Source organism: Neofelis nebulosa, chromosome 4 (assembly GCF_028018385.1).
Source record: "Neofelis nebulosa isolate mNeoNeb1 chromosome 4, mNeoNeb1.pri, whole genome shotgun sequence".
Classification (NCBI taxonomy): domain Eukaryota; kingdom Metazoa; phylum Chordata; class Mammalia; order Carnivora; family Felidae; genus Neofelis; species Neofelis nebulosa.
This window is the reverse complement of record NC_080785.1, coordinates 113,188,239-113,213,512: the sequence shown is the minus strand read 5'-3', so window position 1 is coordinate 113,213,512 and position 25,274 is coordinate 113,188,239. Positions and strand designations below refer to the sequence as shown.

Sequence of the window (25,274 nt, the reverse complement as noted above, 5' to 3'; positions counted from 1 at the left end):
ATGAGAACAATAAGCAGAATACATTAGTGAGTCTGTTGCTTCAGCTGCTATAACAAAGATGCTCCAGTAGCCGTGGCTGAAACCAGATGGAAGTGCATCTCCCTCTGAGCTGGCATGAAGGAGGCCCAAGTCAGGCTCCCTTCATCTCAGGGTCCCAGGGAGCAGGGCCCATACCCACCACCACAGGGGAGAGGAGTGGGCTCTGCCTTTTAAGGTACAGCCTCGAAGATGCCCACATCCCATCTGCTCTTATCCCATTGGCCAGAACTTAATCACCTTCTGGGCTGCATCCAATCCCGAGGGAGGCTGGGGCACGCAGTCCTCATCCTAAGAAGGCATTGCCAGCCTAAATACAGGTGGGAGATATAACCAGTGTGAGAAGGAGAGAGTGGATAGAGCGGCCCTCTGCCTGGCAGGTGTTATTTACCCCCGTTTACCAGATGCAGAAACTGAGGCTTGTAAGGCAGCACCCGGCCTCAGCCATTAGGTGCCAGGGCCCAAGTGATGGTGGCTGCCGGGTGTGAGGGCTAGACCCACTCCCTGCCCTGACTGAAGTGGTCCTGACCCTGCTCCCTCTCCCGGCCCCCAGCCAGCGATACTGCATCTGCAACCCTGGGGTGGTTCGGCAGTTCCGGAACCCAGACACCATTTTCATCCTGGCCTTTGCCATCATCCTGCTCAACACAGACATGTACAGCCCCAACGTCAAACCTGAGCGGAAAATGAAGCTGGAGGACTTCGTCAAGAACCTGCGAGGTGAGCGGCCCCGGGTCCCGGGCTGTGGCATACAGCCGTCCCACACTCTGCACACACACCCGGCTGGGCGTGGGGCCAGGACGTGAGTGCACTGGGCGCAGGGCAGCGCAAGGAAGCTGGGCTGCAGCGCACCCAGCCATCGCACACAGGGGCCTTGGGCGAGCACCGGCTCCACAGACACGGCACAAGTCATCCTGAAGAGGGCAGACTCCTGTCACGCTCCGTGACACACACTGGGAGCATGGACGGAGTGACCCACACCCGGTCTTGTACTGTGATGGTTTTAGCTTGTTTCGCAAAGACGCACAGGGATTTGACAGGTGGGCAAGCTCAGCCCAGCTCGGGAGGGCCAGGCCAGACATGGTCCACAGAGGCTGATGGGGTGATGTGAGGGAGCACAGTCGGGAACAGGGCAGGAGCGGGGAAGCCAGGCAGGGGAGGGGCCGGGCAGAGAGTCTGTGCCACCATCACTGCTGTGCCCTCTCCTACACTGCGTGTTCCTCATGAAACTGACTTGACTTTTTTTTTTATGTTTATTTTATTTTTGAGAGAGAGAGAGACAGAGTGGGAGCGGGGGAGGGACAGAGAGACACACACACACACACACACACACACACACACACACACACACACAGAATCTAAAGCAGGCTCCAGGCTCCCGAGCTGTCAGCACAGAGCCCGACATGGGGCTCGAACCCACGAATCGTGAGATCATGACCTGAGCCGAAGTCGGACACAACTGACTGAGCCTGACTGACCCAGGCATCCCCTGACTTGCCTTTGGTGTGTATTTTTAAGAGGAACCTTATATAAGCACACTGTAAACAGGAAGACCGTATCATTTGCCACACGTAGGCAGCCATTGTAAAAATGAATTCAGTGGACGAAAACACCAGGCCGGGGCGAGTGGCCCATGTTAGACAGGTGCTAACGGTGCGCAGCAGGAAGGAAGGCCTTCCTGGTGTCGTTGCAGAGGAAAGGAATTGAAAAGGAGACGGCTGTCTCCCAAGTGCCACCATGTTAGCTGACAGCATGTCCTCGTTTACCTGGAGTCCCTGCAGGGAGGAGGAGGGACTATGTCCCTTTCCTTGGGAAACACCAAGCTGCAGCAGGCTGAGATCCCCTTAGGGTGTCATATTTTTTTTAAAAAAGGAAAAAAGTTGGTCTGAATCAGGTCCAACTTTGTCAGCTTGTTGAGCTATTTTTTTTTCCTGTCCAGTCCTTTAAGTCTTCTGAACTGATGACAAAACTTTAAGTTTTTGATCTTTGTTACGCCATTTAAATTTCCTATAAAACCACCGCTCTGTCGTCCCCTTTCCTGAGGCAGGAAGGCCCTCCCCTCCCCCCGCCGGGGTTTGAACTGTCCTGGTACGCCCCCTGGTGGTGGGTACCCTGCAACAGGCCAGCTAATGGGGTGCCCATCCAGAAGAGTGCCAAGCTGCCCGCTTTTCCCAGCTGGGCTCCAGGACCTGATCAGTCAGGGAAGCCAAGGGGCAGGGCTTGGTTCAGACCAACCAGACGGCCATCCTCTGCCCAGAGCACTCACGGTGTGTGGCCCTCTGCTAGATCTCAGGGGTGCTGTGGACCCCAAGGAATTCAGGTCTTAGCTACAGTTCCCAGGAAGCTAAGGAGTCTGGGAATTTTCTTAATGGCAATTCAGCACCAGAGTGTGAGAGAGCAACCAGCAGATGCTTTGATGGGACAGGGGCTGTCTCTCCTCACGGGGCTGAGCCTGATTCTGGTCTTCACAGGGTCCCCCGTGGCCTTAGCGTGTAGGCCTGTGCTCCCTCGCTGCCCAGAGGGCAGGCTGTACGCTGCATGCTGTTGGTGACCCCATGCGCTGGAGTTTAAAGGTCTTTGTGATTTGACTCTGATTTTTTTTTTCTGCCTTTAGACCTCACCCACATAATTGGGACTCCCCTGTATGGGGAACAACAGGAGGAGCCTGAAATGATTAGCCCAGAGGAGAGAAGGCTCAAGGAGGGAAGGGTTGCTCAGCCAGATTCTGCCAGTCGGCCACCCTCACATCAGTGGCTTTGTCATTTGTATCCGGCCTTGCACCCGACTATCCCAGCAGTCTGGGGGAGTTATCATCCCACTTCTCAGGAGATCAAGCTGTCGGCTGTCTCCCAAGCCTGGACCGTTCCCTCCAAATCCCATCTTTTCAAGCCAGGAACTCAGGAGTGTTCTGTTCAGTCTTCCTTGTGTTCAGAAAGGTAGCCAAGGCAGAGGGAAGGGATCTGCCCAAGGTCACGTCCACGGGGGCAGGACTCTGGTCTCCCACAGCCTGGCTGGTGCTCCGTACCAGGCAGACGTCCAGCTTGGTGTTTGTAGAGGAGACCTTCCCCCCTGCACACACTGGGCACATTTTCTCTGGAATTCCTCATTCTGGTTCCCCTGGGGAGACCCTCAGCAGGAGTGCATTTGGGGGGTTGGAGGGTAAGCGGGGGAGGAATCGCTCACCAGCATGGCAGCCAGATGAGCAATGATTTTCTTTTATTGATGTTTGTTTTTAAGTTTTCTAGATTGATTTCTTTTTAATGGCTATTATCCTCACATAGTTTCAAAAAAAAAAAAAAACACAAAGTAAGACAAGCTAGCAATCACATTCTTTGGTATTTACCCAAAGGAATTGAAAACCCCGTACATCCACACAAAATCCTGCACAGGATGTTTATAGCAGTTTTATTCATAGTTGCCAAAACTTGGCAGCAGTCGAGAGATGTCGTTCGGTGGGGGAACGGATACATAAACGGTAGTCCATGCAGACAATGGAATATTATTCAGCACTAAAAAGAAAAGAAGCCGTGAGAAAACAGGGAGGAACCTTAAAAATGCATACCACCAAGTGAAGGAAGCCAGTCTTAAATGGTTGCATACCATAGGAGGCCAGCCACATGACCTTCTGGAAAAGGCAAAACTATGGAGACATATCAGAGATCAGTGGTCACCAGGGGTTGGAGGGAGGAGGGGCGGAGGAGGTGGAGCACCGGGGAGTTTTCGGGCAGTGACACTATTCCACCTGACTCCGTGGTGGTGGAGACATGTCGGTAAACGTTTATTATCGAACGCACAACACCAAGAGTGAATCCCAATGTAAATTATGGATTTCGGGTGATAATAGTGTGTCAGTGTGGGTTCACTGGTTCTAATAAATATATGACTCTGGTGTGGGAAGTTGGTAGTGGGTGGAGGCCGGTGTTACGGGGAAATCTCTGGGCTTTCCCCTGAATTTTGCTGTGAACTTAATTGCTCTAAAACACAGTTCTAAAAAATAGTCTGGTTTTAAAAAATGTGTGGGTGCCTGGGTGGCTTAGTCAGTTGAGCGTCCGACTCTTGATGTCAGCTCAGGTCATGATCCTGGGGTCATGGGATTGAGCCCTGTGTTGGGCTCTGCTTAGGATTCTCTCCCTCTCTCTCTGTCCCCCCCCCTTCCCTCTGCCACTCTCCCCCGCTCTCACACTCTCTCTGTAAAATTAAAAAAAAAAAAAAGTATGAACGGTGGGTAGCAGAGCCCCTCCCACCCCTACCTGTGTGCCCAAGGCCACACCCTGCCCCTTACAGTTCCTTGTCGGTTCCCTGTGGTCTTCCTCATTTTCCTGGCAGCTGTGTGGTATTCCATTGCACCCGTGCAGGGATGGCTTAACCAGTCCCCTATTAATGGGTAAATGGGTGAATCCCAGTCTTCCGCTCTTTGGAAACCATGCTGCCATGAGTGACCTGGTCTGTGCATCATGGCCCATGGGATAAATTTGCCCCGGACGCAACCAGTGGCCCAGAGGGGCTTTGAGTGTATATTTGTGACCCTCCCACCAGCAGCGGGTGGGAGGCCCCTTCCCACAGCCTCGCCAACTGCGCAGGTTACCAAACCTCTGGACCTCTGCCAGTCTGTGGTCTGAGGACTGGCATGGGGTTGCGTTTCTCTCTTGAGTGGGGCCGAGTTTTCCTCGCAGCAGTTTTTCAGGGTATAGCGGAAAGGGTGCATGCCTGTCGTCAGAACAACCCGGCTTCAAGGCCAGACCCCAGCTTCTGCGCACGTGACGTGGGACAACAACTGGTGGCGCTGCTCAGGTGCACGGAGTTCTCACTTTCTGGGAACGCACCGCCGCTGCTCTGTCTTCCTCACGAGACCTCCGTGAAGTCACCCGTGCTCTTGGTGGCCTGCTTCACAGAGGACCCCCAGCACAGAGACTCGGTCCCACGGCTCGTGAGGGGCAAAGCAAGAACTTAGGCCCACGCCTGTGGGAGCCTGAAGCCACAAACACAAGCTTCACAGCCACCCCCAACCCCGGGCCCTTCCCCAAGCCTCGCTTTCCCAGCTGCGGAATGGAGACGGTCACACCCACCCAGCGAGGCCGTGGTCAGGATTAGCAAGCTGATGTTTATAAAGCCCTTGGAGCATGGCTGGAAGCTGGCACAGCCCTCTGCGTGCTGATCTGGGTGGCTATGCTGGCCTTGTCCTGGCGGAAGGATCCTAGGGCATTTCATAATTGACTGAAGGTGTTCAGTGGCTGTGGGTCTGGAAGGTCTTTGGTTCTGCTGAGGATTGATGAAAGGGATTGATATTCTGATTGGGTTTAGAAACTTGGCAAATCAGGGGTGAGCCTGGGGCCCCGAAGCTGAGCGGTGCCACAGCCACCCAGACCCTGGCCCGCCCTGATGCCTGGCTACTGTCTCCTGCCCAGGTGTGGACGATGGTGAGGACATTCCCCGGGAGATGCTAATTGGGATCTACGAGCGCATTCGCAAGCGGGAACTGAAAACCAACGAGGACCACGTGTCCCAGGTGCAGAAGGTGGAAAAGCTCATCGTGGGGAAAAAGCCGGTATGTGGTGGCCCTGCATCCCTGGCTCCCTCACTCCCACCCACCCCCACTCCATGCGACCCCAGACCTGCCCCACTGGCATTAGCTTTGAACAGGGGCCTAGATGCCATTTGGAACCTGGCTTCTTCGGGGCATAGTTGGGGGGGGGGGGGCGGTTCCTTTAGGTTTAGGGTGGCTCCTGCCTGATATTGGGGAATAATAACCATTGGCCCTGGGTTATATTTAAAGAGAGCCTGAGGCTCTTAAGAAACCAGCCCAAGTTGCGCAGTGGTCCCTTGGTGGCCTGGGAATGCCCTTATCGGCCTTTCCAAGTTCTGGCAGCGAGGAGGTCTCCTGAGCTGTGTGTGTCATGTCTGGACAAAGGCTATGGGAACGTGCCTCTGGAGGGGTGCTTACCTACTTGGATGTCATCCCATTAGCTCTCTCAGGTCCCAGGTGCATGCTTTGGATCATTAATATCTTTTCTTGTTTGTTTAATGTTTCCCACATAGATTGGATCCCTGCATCACGGGCTTGGCTGTGTGAGTATCCCTCTGCTTTTACATCCTGGCTGATATCCCGCCCCGGGTTGGGGTTGGGGTGGGGGCAGGGAGGTCCACCATGTTCTGTGTTCACCTCCCTGCATCCCCTGGTTCCTGGATCCACAATTCTGGCTTGAGTTCCTTTCCGGAGTGATAAGAAATTTGATTTTCATCGTTCTCCCAGCCTCAAACCTCTGCAGACCCAGACTGCAGCCACCTGGGGAGGGTTGTGTACTGTCAGGCCAGGGCAGATGGTGTCCCTCCCTCTCACCCGGCCCGGTTGAGCGCAGAGGCCAAGGCTTGCCTCCGACCCGAGGCACTGTGCCCAAAACAGATGAGGCTGATGGGCCATTGCAGGCCTGCCCACCCAACCCGCCCTCTGCCGCCCACACTCCACTGTCACCACCTTGAGCAGGTCTGCCTGCCTGCTCACCCCAGGAGCAGCAAGGCTAGCCTTGCAGTCACATGGCACTTTCCTTATGTGTCCGTCTTTACCCTTCACCAGGTAGCCTGCACTGCAAGAGTCAGCATCACAAACCTGTCTGCTCCCCCCTCTTCCCACCTTGGCCTAGAGACAAACCACTAGACGCTGCCATGGCCAGCCCTCACCCACCTCTCCAGCCCCGCCTCCCGCCACCCTCTCCCCTTCACCCTTTTATTCCAAACGATGCCCCTCCCTGAGCACGCCAGCCTGGGCCAAGCCCTTCCTCCCATCTTCCTGATGCGCTGAGCTCGGGCCTCCCACCACCAGGGCACCCGTTGCAGAGTGAACCCTCCCTGCCAGCACATCCCTTTACTAACCTGCTGTCTCCTGCGTGAGCCTGGGTGCTCTCAGAGCCGCCACTGGGCCTCCCCAGTGACTTGTCACCGCAGCCCTTAGACACCATACAGGTTGTACCTGGCCTTGTGAGTGGCTCGGGCTTCGGCAGAGTGGGGGCTCACGTGAACCCATGGCAGGCGTGCTCCGCGTGGAGGCCCAGGCCAGGCCCCACGGGGTGGTGTGGCTGCCGGCCCAGGAGTTGGGGCAGGGAGCCATCAGAAGCGTCGGGATTCTTTAGGAGGGGCCTGGAATCCTCTCTCGGCTCTGCACCTTCCCAGTTGTGTGGCTGAGGCAAGTTGTTCAACCTCTCTGTGCCTCAGTGTCCTCATCTCAAGTAGACACTCTGGAGAAATCTTTGCCGGGACTAACAGGCTTATGTGTGTGATGGGCACTTTGTGGGGACTGAGAAATCACGAATTCCTCACTGTGGGGGCTCCCATGTGCACGTGATGCTCTAAGACGTCTGGGACCTGCATGAAGGAAAGGAAAGGAGGTGTCGCGAGAGGCAGGGACGCTTTCCACGGCCCTTCAGGAGAGCTCCTGAGGAAGAGCAGGGAAAGTTGCAAGGAGTCCAGACACGTCTGCTGTGTGCGGTTGGTGGGAGAAGGCGTTTTCGAAGGCCAGGCCCACAGGCTGGGTTCCCAGTGCACAGGGACTGCAGCGGAGGGGCCGGGGGCTCACGCAGCGCTTCCTCCCCATACAGGTGCTCTCTCTGCCCCACCGGCGGCTGGTCTGCTACTGCCGGCTCTTCGAGGTTCCAGACCCAAACAAGCCCCAGAAGCTCGGGCTGCACCAGCGAGAAATCTTCCTGTTTAACGACCTCCTGGTGGTATGTGGTTCCCCAGAGCGTGTCGTGGCTGGGACCTGTGGCTCGGGGCGGCCTTGAACTGCAGCTCCGGTCTCCCATCTGGCCTTGTGCGCCTGCGCTTGGGGAAAGGCACCCACGTGCGTGGGGTGGAGGTGAAGGGGATGGAGTCAGCCCCACGGTCTTGGGTTACAAGAGGCAGAATCTAACTCACAGCGCGGCTGATGAAAACGGGGCTTCGTCAGCTTATGTAAAAGCCCGGAGGGGGGTGTGGGGCTTCAGCCCCAACTATTTCTAGAAGCTTACACAGCGTCAGCGGGACTCCTTTATTAGGCTCTCTGTCTCTCAGCTGCGTGGGCTCCCTTCTCAGGAGCTCTGTCCACAAAGAGAAAGTCAGTCTCGGCAGTTGCAGGCTTAATCCTGCCCCCTCCCTGCATCCCCGGCCACCAGGGGGATTTTCTTGGGAAGAGTCCGGGCAGAGGTCTCACTGGTTCCCTTGCCCATGCCTGAGCCACTCACAGGGGCCAGGCAGGTGCAGTGCTGTCTCATTGGCTAAACCTGGGTCACTGCTCACCCCCAGGAGTGCCGGGTGGCAGAGAGGGGGTTCCCCAAAAGGAAACTGCGGAGCTCTTGCCCAAAAAAAGGTGGCGTGGATGCTGGCCACTGGGGATAAAGATGCCCCTGGAGACAACGGGGGGAAACTGTCCCTTGGGTCTTTGTCTCTCCTGCATGCCCCGGGCTTTCTTGCTAGAGGCCCTTGTCCCTGACCCCTACCTGCCTGAGGACCAGCCACTTCTCTCTGACTGCTGAGGTTGGAATCTGGACCTGTGGGTTTCAAGTCTTTGTCAAGAGTCCCTGACCTCAAGCCAAGTGACTTCAAATTCCTGAGCCTCCGTTTCCTCCTCCAAAATCTCTCAGGCAGTCACAGAGCTCAGGTGGGGTCCTGGGTGTTAGAGCCCGGCCTGGTGCCTTTGGGGTCATGTGCAGCGTGGCGCCTGCCACCTCTCTGCTGAGGGGCTTCATCGCCAGCCAGGACGACCGCTGGGATTCACGGGAGCGGAAGCCAGCATCCATGTCAGGATGTGCCTGGACACACAGGCCTGCCCTGCCCCAGAGGCCTCCCAACCTCTGCACTGCCGAGAGGGTTTTGACGGTAGTCTCGGTCAGAATCCCGAGCGCCCAGAGTTGCCCCTGAGCGGTGCAGGCGATACGACTCAGCCTCTGTCTCTGGCTGCCCCCAGGTGACCAAGATCTTCCAGAAAAAGAAGAACTCGGTGACGTACAGCTTCCGACAGTCCTTCTCCCTGTACGGCATGCAGGTTCTGCTCTTCGAGAACCAGTGTAAGTCCGTGCTGGGGGCCTGCCGCGGCCCGGCCGCGAGTATGCGTGCTGGAGCACTCGTCCACACGTGGCCATGTGCCACGTGGCGGAAACGGTGTCACAACTCCCACCTTGTAGTCACGAAGTGCTGTGCTCCCCAAGGATCTCCCCCTGGGGATCTCCCCCAGCTCTCCCACGTGTGTTCCGTATTCCTGCTTCGCCAGCAGAGAGAAGGTTGCAGGCCAGGGGCCTGACGAGCAACAGTACCTGGGGAGAATTTGATAACATTGTACATGGTGGTGATTGCCTTTGCTTTTGCTCCTACGTCTTCTTACCGTGTGGTTAAGATTTTTTTAATTCAGGGCGGAGTGGATTTATGCCAATAAAATGTTGCCTGGAAGACACCAAGTAAATGGCACAGGTGATGTGCAAACACAGGCAAACAAACAGGTGCAGGCAAGGCCTGGGGGGCTGTAGGACAGGAGCCCGGTCCTGAGCGGAGAGTGCGGGTGCAAATGCGTCAGGACCTAGCGGTCCCCGGGCCGCATTCCCTTTGTCTGTAAAGTGGGGTGATAGCACCTACCTCAGGGACTTAGGTGAGTCCATACATGAAGTGCTTAGAGCAGGATTTATTCTTAGGTGTTATTGGAGTCTTCTCTGGGTATGAGTGGGCCATGAGGCCTGAGGACTTGGGGGAGGAGCTGACACCCCCACTGACTTTTTTCTGTTGACCTGGTCTTTCTCTGATACCCAAGCCCTTCCCTTTACCTTTCTCCCTCTTTGTCCTGTCCCTGTTGGAGGTCCCTGAGCTGTAGGCTGAGCCAGGCCTCCTGAGATGGGGGGTGAGGGGGAGGTCCTGTTGCCCTGCCCATTTTGCACTGGCCCCAGGGGAGGACCGTTCCAGTCGAGCGTCATGATATCTCCAGCAGCAGGGAAGCCCTCATCCTCTCGGACTGGTTGCCAAGCTACCGTCTGATCCGCTTTCAATCTGCAGGTTGAAAAAGAACCAGGGACCTGTGCCTTGGGCCATCCCTGCCTTGCCTTTGTTTCTACCAGGGTGGTAGGTGGCCTCAGGGAGCATGGTGCCACCCCACATCGTCCTGACCGGCAGGCCCTCTCTCCGAAGGGGTGGCAGTGGTTGTGATGCTCCCAGCAGTGGGCCCGACCAGACTGAATCCGCAGGCAGAGGCTGTGCCCTCCTCGTTTTTACATTCCCAGGGCTCAGCCCTCAGCCCTGAACCCAAGGTCCTGGCATAAGCCCAAGAGTCGACACTGACATTTCTATGGGACATGCCTTCATAGCAGGGATCTCAAAGTGGTAGCCGTGGGTCAGTCACAGCCCAGTTATGTGTTTGGTTTACACATTTTAAAAAATTTGTTGAGCTGATACTTAATATCTAAAATTACTAAAATTGGGGGCACCTGGGTGGCTCAGTCCACTAAGCGTCCAACTTCATCTCAGGTCATAATCTCACAGTTCGTGAGTTTGAGCCCTGCATCGGGCTCTGTGGTGATGGCTCAGAGCCTGGAAACTGCTTTGGATTCTGTCTCCCTCTTTCTCTCTTTGCCCCCTTCCCCCTCACACTCTGCCTCCCTCTCTCTCTCTCTCTCTCTCTCTCTCAAAAATAAACATTAAAAAAATTTAATTAAAAAATAAAATAACTAAAATTTTTGAGTTTTCTTGAAAACCGAGAAGGTTTTTGCTAGGCCCACATTCCCACGTCATGTGGCTGTCATGGGCAGCACGCCCCTCCCCCCCCCCCCCCACTCACTCTGTTGCTCAGTCTCATGTGGTTTACTTCCTACATTTATGGGAACACACTAGGCATTTGAGTTCCCAGCCTTGACTTAGGTCTGAGCAAAAGTGGGATTGGTGTTTGGACCAAGAACCTCCAAACATCCAGTAGCTGATGCTTGATTCCCGCTGAGGAGAGAGGCGCTACCAGGGGACCAAAGCCACAGAGACTCTGTGAGCTTGGAAGTGGCACCAGGCAGGTCACAGGCCAGAAAGACTAAGCACTCAGCATAGAGTGCATTGGGTATGGGGCTCCCATGAAGCACCCAAGGGAACTGAGGGTCTGGAGGCCACTTGTGAGAGAACAGAGCTCAGTGTGCACTCAGAATTGCCCAGGGAGACCAGATAAGACTCCCCCCCCCAGTACAGGACACTGACTCTGACTCCCGGACTCCACCCCTGGCCATTCTTGAGCTTCAGGCAATGACCAAGGACCTTGACTTGAAGGGGGGTCTAGTCTCCATGACTTTCAGGTTGAGGAAGGATGGTGGCCCTGACCTCTGTTCAGATTGGCCAAATCTGCCCCAGACTTCTCCATAGAACAACACAGACCCAAGTCAGGAGATGGGGATTTCCTGGCAGTCTCTCTGGTCTGCCCTGTGGATGCCTTTCCTCCCTGGTTAGACATGTCTGCTGAGAGCCTGGACCCTTAGACTTAGCATTTTCTTGACCAGCAGAGAGAGTGCAGAGAGCACCCAGGGATCCATGGGTTCTTCTCCTCCCCTTCTCCTTTGTAGACTACCCCAATGGCATCCGGCTCACATCTGCTGTCCCCGGAGCAGACATCAAAGTGTTAATAAACTTTAACGCTCCCAATCCTCAAGACCGCAAGAAGTTCACCGACGACCTTCGGGAGTCCATCGCGGAAGTGCAGGAGATGGAGAAGCACAGGATAGAGTGTAAGTCCCAGGCCCCCTGGAGAGGAAGAGCCAGCAGCCCCGGCATCTCATGGGACTTGCTGGACGCGGCCGTTGGCTCCCATCTGGTGCCAGGGACTCTGGGGCCCCACAAAAGTAAGGTGCCCTGGTCTCACCTGGCCTTCCCACAGCCCTGTGACAGGGCAGCCCCCATACCCGGGCCAGAGGAGGTGGCGTGGGGAGGGCAGCAGAGGCCTCTGCGTGAGAGTGAGGGCTTCCGCGGCCCAGGCCCATCCTGCCCGTGGGACCACATGGCATGCCCTGAGAGAGCCTGGTTCCCCCGTCGCCCCACGAGATGAGATTTCCCGGAGATCCGGAGCTGATCTCGTTGCACCTTGGTGTGCTTATTCTTCTTTCATCTTCCACGTCAGGGAAGTCACCACCAAGCCCATCCTGTGGGTTTCATCGGACCTGATTATCATCTTTTCTCTCCTGGCTCCAAGCCTCACTCCCTGGAGACACACAACTACCCCCACCTTTGGGCCCCACCCACGGCAAGGTCGGGTTACCCCTTACTCGTCCACAGACCCAGGCCAGCCAGTCTCCTTGCCAGCCCTCAAGCCTGCAAAGTGACGGTCTTTCCTGCAGACCCCAAGACCCGTGCCTCTCAGAGTTTCCTCCTGGCTCCCTTTTGTCAAAGGCAGCGTTCACACCTTCTCTTTCTTTCCCAAGACAGCCGTGAGCCCTCACTTTTCCTCAGGCCAAACAGATGGCAGCTGGGCGCGATGCCGAGCCTGCACAGAGGGCCCAGGGCCTCCCCCTCAAGGCTGTGTTTCTCTCACTGGTCCCTCACCCCCTCTGTTTCAGCGGAGCTCGAGAAGCAGAAAGGCGTCGTGCGGCCCAGCATGTCCCAGTGCTCCAGCCTCAAAAAGGAGTCCGGCAACGGGACGCTGAGCCGAGCCTGCCTGGATGACAGCTACGCCAGCGGTGAGGGCCTCAAGCGCAGCGCCCTCAGCAGCTCCTTGCGGGACCTCTCCGAAGCGGGTAAGAGCGGGCCAGGACCCCCTTCCTAGCCCAGCACATGCAGGACTCAGACCGGGCAGCTGGGGCACGCGTTGCGTGCCGGGAAAGGACCGCAGTGGCGGCTGGTGGCGGCAGGGCTCAGACGGCGTGCCGTTGGGTTTCCCGTGACTGTCCCCAGACCATAGTAGCATCTGACCACACAGCGAGGGCGTCCCAAAAAGGCCAGAGGAAACAGGATCCGGTTGTCAAGGCAGAACAGCCAGGAGGTTACCCCTATTCTCCCTTTCTTCTTCTAGGGGTTTTATTTATTCTTTTATTTATTTTCCGGAAACTGCTCTCACACAGAGCGAGCCAGGCCCCACTGATGGATGTGTCCCTTGTCCTCTGTGCTGCCGCGTCCCTGTGTTTTATGCTGATGAATGAAATGGAGTGAAGCCCTCGAAACTGTGTTGGAGACCCCCCTCTCCCACTGTCCCTGGTCTCATTTCCCTCACGGGGGTCTCCCTTCCTGGGAAACCCGGGCCCCCATCCGGCCCAGAGGCAGTGGCCGCAGCTGCCCCCTGGATGTCGGGGCGGTGGGGGGAGTGGGGGGAGCCCTGGCACAACCGTGGTTTTTGTTACTGTTTCTTTGTTTCTGTGTGTGTTTATTTGCTGCCAGCCTCTTAACCCCTAAGCAAGCAGCACCCCTCGAGCCTCCCAGATATCCCAGGGGAGGAGGTGTGTCTAGAGCGTCAGGGAGCTTTTGGGGGCAGCTCACCCGGCCGGGTCCCCCGGGCCAGCCGCCCATGAGTGTTGTTTAGCCTGCTTTGCCTGCAGTGCTGTCAGAGAAGCCGCGGAGGGACAGCCCCTGAAGCCCCCCAGTCACGTCTCAACAGGCAGCTTCTCCTGGGAGGAGGCTCCAGCTACAATGGAGCAGAGGTTACAGGACGTTGTCCCACAGAGGGCACGCGGCTCCAGGTGTCCCGGCTCTAGGAGCCTGATTGCAGGCCCTGGGTTGTCAGAAAAGACCCTCGGGCCAAGATCAGCCGCCTCCTCTCCAGGGGCCCGGCAGCCCCCTCCCCTTCTCGGGGCCTCACCCGCCCCACCCTGCCTCAGACATTACCTCGTGGCCAGCCCTGGGCCCCGCTACTAAAAAAGCCCGCTCATGACTCCATCCCACACCTGTCCCACCGGCCGCACTGCCTCCCTCCAGCTTACTCATTTCCCAGAAATTTTTTTTCTTTTTTTTTCTTTTTTTGAGTTGGAATTTTTTTGTCCTTATTTTGTCCTGTCATTTTTTTTTTTTCATAGTAAAAATCAGAAATCCATTGCCAGCATGAGGGTTCACCCAGGGTTTCTCAACCCCAGCACCATTGATGTTTTGTGCCAGATAATTCCATGCTGTTGGAGGGTGCTGTCCTGTGCACTGCAGGATGTTTACCAGCATCCCGGGCCTCTACTTACGAGATACCAAGAGTATCCACCCCCTCCCTCAGTCATAACAGACAATAATGTCTCCAGAAATTTCCAGGGGTCCTCTGGGGGGCAAAAATCACCCCTAGTTGGCAAAGTGCCACGGGTTGAGAACCACTGGTTTTCCCTATGGCTTGTTAAACCCAGCTAAACGTAATTGGACAACTCTGGGCCTCTGCAGGCTGGTAGCCGGGACCTCTGTTTGGGTTTGTGCAGTGGCGTTAGGCCTGGCCTCTCTGTTCCCTGATGCAGCACCTGGAGGGCAGATGGGTCCCGTCCAGTCCCTCAGGTAACAGTGGCTCTGTTGAAACTGACGCTCCCAACGTGGCCAGCCACACCTAGGACTCCAGCTCCTCGGGGTCAGATAGAGCTGCACCCCCAGGCCTGTGTGAGGGACAGAGCGCTGAGGTTCAGCTGCTTTCCTTCTATCGTCACTGTTGCCGTTGTCGTTTGGACATTCTGAACTAAGAAAAACTCTAGGGATTGAGTCTTCCCAAGAGACCATGTGAAGAATCCCCCAGGAAGGCAGCCCCCTGTCCCCAGGAAGCCTGGAAGGTGTGTTTGAGTCCTGGCAGCTGCCAAGGCCCCAGACTGGGAGCCCTCCACGTGCAGTCTCCAGAGGGAGACCGGCCAGTGTCGGCAGCCATCCAGGAAGATGCTGGGCTCAGCACCCGAAGACGTGCCCTGGACTGGGTCGGAATGAAGCTCTCCGGAGGCATCGTCGCTCTCCCCACCATGGCCCTCACTAAGAGGGCTGCTGGAGAAGAGGCAAGGCCTCGGGGATACTCTCTCCCTTCGGGAAAGCTAGCGCTCAGTTGTTGGCACGTCACTGCTCTGGGGGCGTCTGCCCTGGACCTGCAATCACACGTCATTCCAGGTGACGACACACCTCAGACGTGGATCTCCCCCACTCCCCACCACCAGTTCTCTCCACATGGTCTTCCTTCATCCGGGACCCATGCTCATTTCAGTGGCACCAGAGCCCTGTCAGCCTGCGATCAAGGGCCTGCGTGGACCAGGGACACAGGTGTGACTGGGGCCTTAACCCCTGGCCCAGATCAGTCAAGTCATGATGGACGCTATCCTCAAGCCCCCAGGGTCCTCCTGCCCCTCCCAGCCAAGCTGCCCAACATCAGTCTCCAGAGAGAGGATGTCTCCTAGAGGCCATGGGACCTGCCTGCACCTGTCATTGCTCCAGGGCCTACCCAGAGACCTGCCATGTTCTGCCCCAGGGAACCCGGGAAGCCCTCTCAGGGGAGATTTGGTGGCTCCTGGTGGCCAGTGTCCAAAGCAGCACCTGCTCAGCCTCCAGCATTATTAAGGACCACAGGGTGGGACCCTGGGTTGAGAGCCCTTGCTGCATTCTGTGCCGATACCGAGAAGCAGGAGAAGGCTGTGAAGAGCCATGCTTGGAACTCCTTCCAGACGTGGTTACTGATCCTGGCCACAGTTGGCCTGGCAGGGCCTGATCAGGTTCTGGGAGAGGCACTGGGCAGGGCAGGGCTCACCTGTGGCTGGTGCAGGACCCCCCCCCCCCGCCCCCCCACCAAGAGAGAGGGAGTGTAGCAGGAGATAGAGTGCAGGTGAGGGATAGTGTGGGTGCATGGGCGAGAGCCACTTTCCCAGCATGCTTCACCTCCATTAGCACATGATGTGCACCTGTGTGCACACACCCGGACACAGATCTATAGCGAGCAGGTGTCTGTGGGGTGTGCCCATGACTAGGGGCTCTGGGACTGGACTGCAGACAGCAGTGAGGTAGGGATACCTCACATCTCATGCTTATTTGGGAAGTTGAAAAGACGGATTCTGAGAAACTTAGCATTACTCAAAGACATCCAAGTTAAAACTGTCCTAAGTCTTGGCCCACTTGGGGGCAGGAGGAGGAGGGTTTTGTTGTACTTCAGGTCAGATACCACACAGAGCCCCCAAACCTAGCTCCAGGCCTGGCCTAAGTCCCCTTGAGAGAAGCACATCAGTCAGAAGACATTGCTGGGAGCTGGTGGGGCAGGCCGGCCTTACTGTGTCCCTGGTTTTCAGTTAGGGGAGCCTTCTAGGCTTCGAGGGGCCAGAGAGCTGATTTTAAAACCGCAGAGACAGCAGAGATCTGACGTCAGCATTTCTGCATGGTGCCACAAGATCCCGAGTGTCTGATGCTCACGTCTCCCCTAATCAGAGGAAGGCGCGTACCCATTTCACAGATGCAGAAACTGTGCTAAAGAATCAAAGGAGTGCCAGGTGGGGTTACCTCTTCAGCCAAAGAGCCTCATTCTGCTCTATGTCCCTGGACCACTGTGTTGGGACAAAAAGCAGGAAGGGAAGGGGCGCCTGGGTGGCGCAGTCGGTTAAGCGTCCGACTTCAGCCAGGTCACGATCTCGCGGTCCGTGAGTTCGAGCCCCGCGTCAGGCTCTGGGCTGATGGCTCGGAGCCTGGAGCCTGTTTCCGATTCTGTGTCTCCCTCTCTCTCTGCCCCTCCCCCGTTCATGCTCTGTCTCTCTCTGTCCCAAAAATAAAAAATGTTGAAAAAAAAAAAAAAAATTTAAAAAAAAAATAAAAAAAAAATAAAAAAAAAATAAAAAGCAGGAAGGGAAGATGGCCAGCCTCTCTTCTCATACGAGCTGAAAGATGAGGATATGTGATGACCCTCATCTTTCTTCCAGCTGGGAATAAGGGCCAAGTCCTACGTGGTTCTCCCTGGTCCTCAGCAACTGGTGGAAAACACTCTTGCCCTAATCTTCTGTGTGGCCCTGTCCTGAGCGAGCTCTGAAGCCCTCTCACACGTGCCAGAGTCAAGCAAAGTTCCCAGCTGGGACTCAGGTTTGGGGGTTGGCAGGCGAAGCAAAGGGACCGAATGTCCCCCGAGTCCACTGTTGTATGCCCAAGATCAAGGCTCCGTCCCAGTACACTCAGATGCCACGGTGAGGCCTGAAGGACCCACAGACCCACTCTCTACCCCGCACAGGGCCAGCTTCTTGGCCACAGAGAGGCACGTAGCAGCCTTTCCATCTTTCAGGCTCCTGGGCTCACTCAGCCTGCATTCCGCTCAGAAGGCAGCATGGCCAAGCTTCCCAGCCCCAGAGATGGACAGGCAGACCTGGGTGTGAGTCCCGCTTGCTCACTGTGGAATTGGACAGTCGGTCCATGAACCTCAGCCTCCACCTCCTCCTCCTCCTTGGCACAAAGGGACACCTATACTGCATTGCTGCGGGGCTTGACCAAGAACAAATGTATTCGGCTCGTGGCCAGGGCTGCACAGGTGGAAGCCTCCAGAACATCAAGTGGGCGGCCCCTTCTCTGTCCCCTCTTCCTATCTGCTTTCCTGAGGGCTGAACAGAGACCGGACCCCGAAGCTTGGGCACCCACCATTCTTGCCAGCCTCAGTGTCCTGCAGGAATCCATGGAGAGGGCCTCCAAAAGGACCCTGGAGGCCAGGCTGAGCCTTAGGCCTCCAGAACCAAGAAGACACAGCCTTCCTGTAACACAGCCAACATATATTGAGTGCCTACTATATGCCATGTGCCGGGGGGGGGGGGGGGGGTAGTAGAAAGCCATCGGCAGGCAGCGCTCACAGCTGAGGGAGCACTTGTGGCATCCGGAAGGGCGGTACCCGCAGAAGGGAAGCAGGACTCTGGGCTCTCCCAGCAGACCCTGACCCTGCCTCCTGCCCCTGGCCAGGGCACTGCACAAACCAAACAGTTGGCTCCAGAGGCACCAGCACATTTGAGCTCCCCAGAAGGAAAAGACAGGACACCAAGTTTAGTTTCCTCCTAACCATCAACCCCACCCTGCCTGCAAGGGGGGAGATGTATATGTATGTGTAAATATGCATATACATATGTATATGAAATCCACGCAGTCAGGGCCGCACAGGACCACATCTTGTTTGTTTTGAGCCATTGGAGAAGCTGCCCCTGTCCCATACCCTGTTGGCAGGTGGCTGGAGCACAGGGCATCTGGCCCCCGCTGTGCACGTGCCCCAGCCCACCTGGAGGCATCCCCCTCACCCCCCCCACCCCCCCACCAACAGACTGCCAGTCCAGGAGAAGGGGTATCAAGTTGGGGCTGGTTGAAAACGAATTTTTTTCTTTGAACTCCCCCTTCTTTTTTTTTCTTTTCTTTTTTTTTTTTCTTTTGAAACTCATTACTGCCCTCCCACGGGCTTCCCTACGGAGCCAGTCCTCCGACCCTCCCCCCGGCCTGCGGCAGTGGTGACCCAGGGCCAGGCAGGCGGCGGCCCGGCCTCGTGTCCGTGTCTAACCTCTGGTATTGCATGTTCTGGGCAGGGAAGCGAGGGCGTCGCAGCAGTGCGGGATCGCTAGAGAGCAATGTGGAAGTAAGTAGGAAGCGCCTACGTCCAGCTGGCTGTCGTGTGTTGCCTCCCCGATCCTTGGTTTATATCTGTTGTCTTTTTTTTTTTCGTTTTTTTTTTTTTTCCGTTTTGCTCTTCCTTCCCCCTACTGCACAGAGGCGCAGACACGCCCCGTCCCCCATGCCTGCCTCAGCCCCAGTGCATGCCAGCTTCCCCCCTCCTAGAATCGCCCGTGCCTCTCACCGCTTGTTTGGGCTGGACCCATGGGAGGTGGGCGTGGTTCTGGATTCCGTGTTTTAGTTCCCGCTTAACCCCGTCCCCTGTGGCCCCCCAAGCATGGTTAACATCCCGGCTCCCTGGCACTCCCCCACCCCCACCCCGGGGCCCCCGCCTGCCGACACTGCTCCTGGGCGGGAAGCACCGCCCGCCAGGCATCTGTGCACCCTCCACCCGCACTGTCGGGGGCGGGAGGGTGGGTTTCGCCCATCTCTTGACTTCCATGCTCCGCCATCCCCATCGCTTCCTTCCTGGAGTTCCGATTGCTGTGTGTCTGCAGTCAGGACATCATGGAATTGCTTAGCTAGCTCGGGGGAGGAAAGCCATGAGAGGAAGAAAAAATTCCGTGTGGATTTCATGAGATTTCATTCATCTGCCAACCATTTCTATATGACTGTTCACATCGTAACCTCAGCTTGCAGACCTTTTTGTTTCCTTCTTTTTCCTTGTTTGGTTTGCAGTAGGTAGCTGCAGTGAAATGCCTAGGCAGCCCCCCCGCCCCTCCAACAAGGACAAGGTTCCCCGAGCCCCGCCCGGTCCCTACCAGCAGCTCCCCAGAAAGCTCGGGGCCCACACAGGCAGAGCAGATGGTGCAGTTTCAGCAGGAACGGGGTTCTTCTTCATGCACATCAGCCCAGCCTACTCCACGCAGCACATGGCACTCACAGGCACCCCCGGGCCGGTCGTTCTGATCCGAAAGCTCAGGCCGCCTTCCGTATTAGGACGAGAGCAGAAGTCACACTTGTGCTGCTGCTGCTGCTGCTTTGACCAGACAGGAGCGTCCCTCATCCCCTACCCCATCCCCACTCCTCTCAGTGGAAGGCCACCCTGGGTCCCTGTGGCCCCCAGTCGCATGAGCGGAGGTGGCACTGACCCAGCCTCACCCAGCCCCGCCCTCTGCAGCCAGAGAGTTAACTAAGGCTTAGCAGTCAGTGGGTGAACTTTTTACATAAAAAAAAAAAAAAAAAAATCATTCTGACATAAGTGCTGTAAGGTCTTTTAATTTTGATTTCTATGAATTTCCTTTTTAGGGGTCCATCATTAGCAGTCCTCACATGCGCCGGAGAGCTACATCAACACGAGAGTGTCCATCTCGCCCACACCAGACTATGCCTAACTCATCCTCCCTCCTGGGCTCCTTATTTGGGAGTAAGAGAGGGAAGCCCCCTCCCCAGGCCCACCCGCCCTCAGCCCCTCCCCAGCCACCCCCCCACCCACCGGGCCTGCCCCACGCGCAGCACTCTGGGGCCAGCCACCACCAGGGCCCTGCTGAGGGCCCGCCGCAGGCCCAGGTGCACGGGCACCACGCCCAGTACTGCCACGTGCAGCAGAACCCGCCCCCCTACCACCACCACCACCACTACCACCCCCCCCAGCACATCCAGCACGCACACCAGTACCACCACGGCCCCCATGGGGGGCACCCACCCTACGGGGCCCACGTGCACAGCCACCCACCGCTGCCCTCGGCCCACGCCGGCCACCCGGGCCACACGGGCCACGGCCACGCAGCGCACCACCACGGGCAGCCCCCCGCCCCGCCGCCCCCCACCAGCAGCAAGGCCAAACCCAGCGGCATCAGCACAATTGTGTAGACAGCCTGGGCGGGGTCCCAGACTGCCCCGGAACACCTGCACACCACACAGAGCCATGCCCGGGGGCGGCCGGCCTCAGACCAGACCCAGGGCACCTCTGTTTCCACCTCTCCCCTCTGCTCCCCGCGGCCTGGATGGAGCCCTCTGAGCCCACGGGGCTTGTGTTGCAGGGAACAAAGTTCACGATCTCACTTAGCGTTGGTGTCCTGGGTTCCATCCACTTGGACCCAAGGGGTGGGCCTCGGCCACCATCAGCCTTGAAAACGGCGCCACCGGCCACGTAGATGTTGAGCTGTCCCCCACCCCAAAGCAGCCCTCAGCTCTGCTCCCCAACTGTACATGCATATGAAAACCCAGCCTAGGAAAAGAAGAAACGAGACACAAAAACCAGAGACAGAACAAAACAGAACAAAAACAAAAACAAACCAAACTTGCTGCATTTATTGCTCTTTTATTGACAATGGGCAAAAAATTAAGTAGACCTGATATGGTTGATGAAAATACGTAAGTAAACTTTATATAATATAAATATATAAATATATAAATATATATATATATATACTGTATAGGTAGTATTTGTGTGTGAAAGGAAATGTCTCAGTCCACAAAATTAGCAATATAGACTTTCCAAGGAGCTCCACTTACCCGCTAGGAAGACAGTATCTTACATGAATGTGAGAGAGTAAACCAAAAACGTAAACGCTAGGAACAAATTCAGATACTTCCATATTTTCATAAAAAAAGAGGAGAAGTCCCTCCAGGGACTGGCTAAAATCTTTACGCAATCATTACTAACTGTGCCAAGTAACATAGCATCTAACTGTTTAAAAAGTCCAATATTGCTTTGTATAAATCCTTATTTTATTAACAGAAAACTATCATAAGTAATCAGTATTATAAACTGCTCTGTTATTTCAGGTAAGCAAATAGATACAAATGCAGGAAACTCTACAGTAGCAACTCAGGACAACTGGTTAGGAACTGGTTGTCTGAGGATATTGGTTCCACAGATTCTTAGACACTTTAATGGCTGCGATAACTGTGAATTTCCATGATCCATATTTCTTTTATATGCATATGATTTAATGCACACTCATTCAGAGTCCTCTCAGGGGGGCACCCATCCACGGCAGAAGTGTTCATCTCCAACATGAGGGCGGCCAGCTCCCATACTCGCCTCCCCAACACCATAACTAACTCATCCTGTCTCCAACTGCCACAGGCACCACTCCCACCCCCACCCCCACCCCAGCGAGTTTCCACCGGGAACCGCTCCAAACCCGAAGGCTGATTCTAGCATGTAGCAACCCAGGGCGGTGTGTGTGTTTCCCATTTTGTTTTCTGAGCGGTAGCCGCGATCATCGTGATTCCATGTGGCCATGTGCTAGCACAACCCCTGTGTCCTCACCGTGGCCCCTCTGACCCCCACCTCCCGGCCGACGAGTGCCGGCCCTCGCCAGCGAAGCCCCCGCTGCCTTCTCATGGTCCAGTTAGCTGCCAGGGCATCACATGACTCTCAGCTGTGCTCTTGTCGCTTCCGTGTTGTGGTGACACCATCCGCTCCCCTGGGGCCGGGCGCCGCACGCATCCGGTTCTGTGACTGAGTCACCCACGGGCCGTACTTTGTAGTTTCAGCCTTTCGAGCCACTGCAGCCGCCAGTGCTGTGCTCCTAAGCCGTGGGACCAGAGGACTGCCCCGCGGCCCCTGCCCCGGCGGAGAGCCCTTTCAGAAAGGGCGAAGCTAGTGCTGGACTCCGCGGGCCACAGGCTCCGCACGCCATGGACGGCGTGGTGCGCCGTGGCCAGACGGCAGGACGACCGAGGGGAGCCCACCTGGCGGGCCGGCCGGGGGGGGGGGGGGGGGCCCGCCCGTTTCCCTCCCCACCCGCCCCTTTGTCATATCATCGAGGCCACCATACCAGCAAATCTGCAAACCGAGCACTTTGTTAATCTCCACAGAGAGCAAATACAGCAATCTAGAGTTTAGCCTTTTTTTTTTTTTTTTTTTTGGAAGAAGTGTGACTTTAACCTGCCCACCTTTATCTTCCCATCGTGTCGTGTTTCTCTCCCGGGCACCTGCTCGGAAGGAGGGACGTGTATAAAGCACGGGTGCGTCTGATCTGGTCCAGGCCAGGCTGGTGGGAGGCTCCCCGCTTCCACCGGCTCCTAGATTCCTTGGTTTTCCTGCAGAATCAGGCTCCCCGAGGCGTTCTCTGTCTTGCGGTTTAAAGGTTGTTGTTCTGACCAGGAGAAGTCGAATTGTACTGCATGCCATCCGGCGTCAGTCGTGTGAGGCCACACTCTATGTATTGTGTATTTGCAAACTATATCAGTGTTACTGTTGACAAATAGTTGAAGTAAAGTGATAACATATTAAATATGTCGGCCTTTCTTCACCCTCTGTACCGATAGTAGAGTCTACCTGTAAACTCGAGGTTGTTCCAGAAAAGATGCAGGCTGTTTGGCACAAGGTTGCCCTTTCTGAAGGGGTGACCACCGATGAAAAAGGGTGGACAGCAAAGCCGATGGGGTCGGGTTGGGGGGCGCTGTCTCCATCGCCGTCCTTCGTGCACCACGGACCACTCAGAACCCTTACTTCCAAAACTGCCGTCCGTGTGTCCTGAAGCGTGGTCTGGTGGCCACACGGCCGGATCTAGCGAAAGGGGGCTTCTCGAACCAATTCCCTTTCTCCCCATGTGTCCAACTTTGTAAAGCGTGTTGGGCTCAGGTCAGCGAGGCTTCATCATTCTTTGATTTACACGCTTACCGTGGGAAGCGTCTCCAGGGAGTGTTTCCAAGGAGGCTGGAGCCACGCTGCCCGGAATCTCGTTTGGGAAGCAAAAACTGCCGACAGATTGCTTTCCCGCGCCCCACCCCCACCCCCTGGGTGGCGCTCTCGTGGGACTGTTCTTTCTAGACCCCAGCCTGCCACAGGGTCAGCGCTGTGGGGGCCTGCCGTCCACCCCCCACTCCGGGGATAGGCAGCAGGACGCCGAGCAGGACGTTTGTGTCCTCCTTCCCCACCGTCGGGACACACTTGGGACCTTTCTCTCAAGTCGTGCAAATTGTTCCAGTGAAACGGTCATTTCCGACACGAGCAGGAGTAGAGGAAGCGGCAGGTAGCACCACAAAAATCTTTTCTGGGACAACAATTAAATCATGTGTTTGTATTTTTTTTTAAGTTTACGAATGAATTGTACAACAATGTAAAAATAAAGTTCATCCTAATATGATGTGCACATCTTGCTTAAAAATGTCTTCAGTCACCCAGCGTAGAGCGATGTTTCCATCACGCGCTGCATGCAGAAGCCTCTTGTTTGTCTTTAAAACGAGCTGAAAAGACAGCAGATATGTAAACACGACCCTAGGTGTTGACAAAGCACTCCCTGCAAAGCTGGGTCTCTACGGGTAAGCATGCATCTTACGGTTTCGTTGTAAAATACCATCACTCTTCCTGCCTGAAAACTGAGGAATTTTGTAAAGTATCTCCAATAACAACAATAATCCAGGAAACAGATTTCGAGACGGATCAGTGCCAAGTGGGGGGTGGTGGAAAGGGACAGGTGGGAGGAGGGGCGTGTGCCTCTTTCTTACCCACGAAGGGGCGCACGTTAGCCTAACCGCGGTCGCATCGAGGTCCCGCACAGGACCCGTCTCCTCTTGGGAACTGTCGTCCACCTTCTAGTTGTTTTAAACGGTTAGCATCAGGTCTTGACTGCAGACCTTCCAAAGACTTCGAGAGACACCTCCCTCGCCAGAGGCCCGGCACCCGCTGTGTAACTTTGGGCAGGACAGGAGTGCTTTTGTTTTAACACGCGTTCTGTTTGTGAGTAGTAACAGACTCTATTGATGTAAAACCATAGCTGTGATCATGTGGAGAAATCAAATAAATCCTTTAAAACTCTCGGGTTTTTACTGTTTCTGAAAAGCCCAGCTGTTTCCCTATTGAGCAGACACAGAGAGCTCTCCAGGTGACCAGCGTGGCCCGTCCTCATCATGACTGCTGTGGGCAGTAGCTCTCCTGGAAGGTGTGGGTCTGGCTCTCATCGAGGGTGCTGGTATATGAGACTCAAAGGTACATGTCACAACATAGGCACGGATGGTGTCAAAGGTATTTAATTTTTTTTAATGTCTATTTTTTTTTTTTTTTGAGAGAGAGAGACAGACAGAGCTCGAGTGGGGGAGGGGCAGAGACAGAGCGAGACACAGAATCCAAAGCAGGCTCCAGGCTCTGAGCTGTCAGCACAGAGCCCTGTTCGGGGCTCGAACCCACAAACCGTGAGATCATGACCTGATCCAAAGTCTGACACTTAACTGACTGAGCCACCCAGGCGCCCCATCAAAGGTAGATATAATTTCTAGCAACCTGCAGCCAATTTGAGGGCTTCCATTGAGTTAGAGAGGAGATGGGTCCTTTGGAGTGTTGACATGGACTGGGAATGACGTGGGGGAACCAGTCCTCAAATGGTTGAGGAGAGGTTATTTTACGAGGTCAAAGCAGCCCGTTCTCCCACGTGATGATTAATGCGATGTGCAAAAACCAGGAAGGTGAGGGGCACCTGGGTGGCTTAGTTGGTTGAGCATCTCACTCTTGACTTTGGCTCAGGTCATGATCCCAGGGCCGTGGGATCGAGCCCCATCAGGCTTCGCCCTGAGCATGGAGCCTGCTTGGGATTCTCTCTCCGTCTGCCGCTCTCCCCTGCTCACATGCGCTCGCTCTCTCTCTCTCTTTAAAATAAAAAATAAAAACAAGAAAAGGAACCCAGGAAGGTGAATTCTGCTTTACCTGTGAGAATGTGATTGGCCCGTGCGATTTCTCCTTTCCTGGAACCAAATTCAGCTCCAGGGAATGCTACCTTAAAGTTTCCGTTTCATTCCATAAAGTGAAGCAAAACCAGTAGATCTAATTTGTGGACAAG

General features: G+C 55.7%; 1 protein-coding gene across 11 annotated transcripts in view; it reads left to right on the top strand.

The window, feature by feature from the left end:
* IQSEC1 (IQ motif and Sec7 domain ArfGEF 1) overlaps positions 1 to 24,259 on the top strand; it is a 404,132-nt gene extending 379,873 nt beyond the window's left edge. For 7 of the 11 annotated variants that reach the window (XM_058725835.1, XM_058725839.1, XM_058725837.1 and 4 more), the window contains 9 exons: positions 590 to 756; positions 5,442 to 5,581; positions 6,073 to 6,102; positions 7,626 to 7,751; positions 8,969 to 9,068; positions 11,580 to 11,741; positions 12,567 to 12,743; positions 18,459 to 18,508; positions 19,792 to 24,259. In XM_058725835.1, the coding sequence (XP_058581818.1) occupies positions 590 to 756; positions 5,442 to 5,581; positions 6,073 to 6,102; positions 7,626 to 7,751; positions 8,969 to 9,068; positions 11,580 to 11,741; positions 12,567 to 12,743; positions 18,459 to 18,508; positions 19,792 to 20,355 (1,516 nt within the window). In that variant the 3' untranslated portion in view covers positions 20,356 to 24,259. The remainder of the gene's footprint in view (positions 1 to 589; positions 757 to 5,441; positions 5,582 to 6,072; positions 6,103 to 7,625; positions 7,752 to 8,968; positions 9,069 to 11,579; positions 11,742 to 12,566; positions 12,744 to 18,458; positions 18,509 to 19,791) is intronic. The other 4 variants (XM_058725841.1, XM_058725846.1, XM_058725840.1 and 1 more) reach the window with 3 other exon arrangements.
* The last annotated feature ends 1,015 nt before the right edge of the window (positions 24,260 to 25,274 follow it).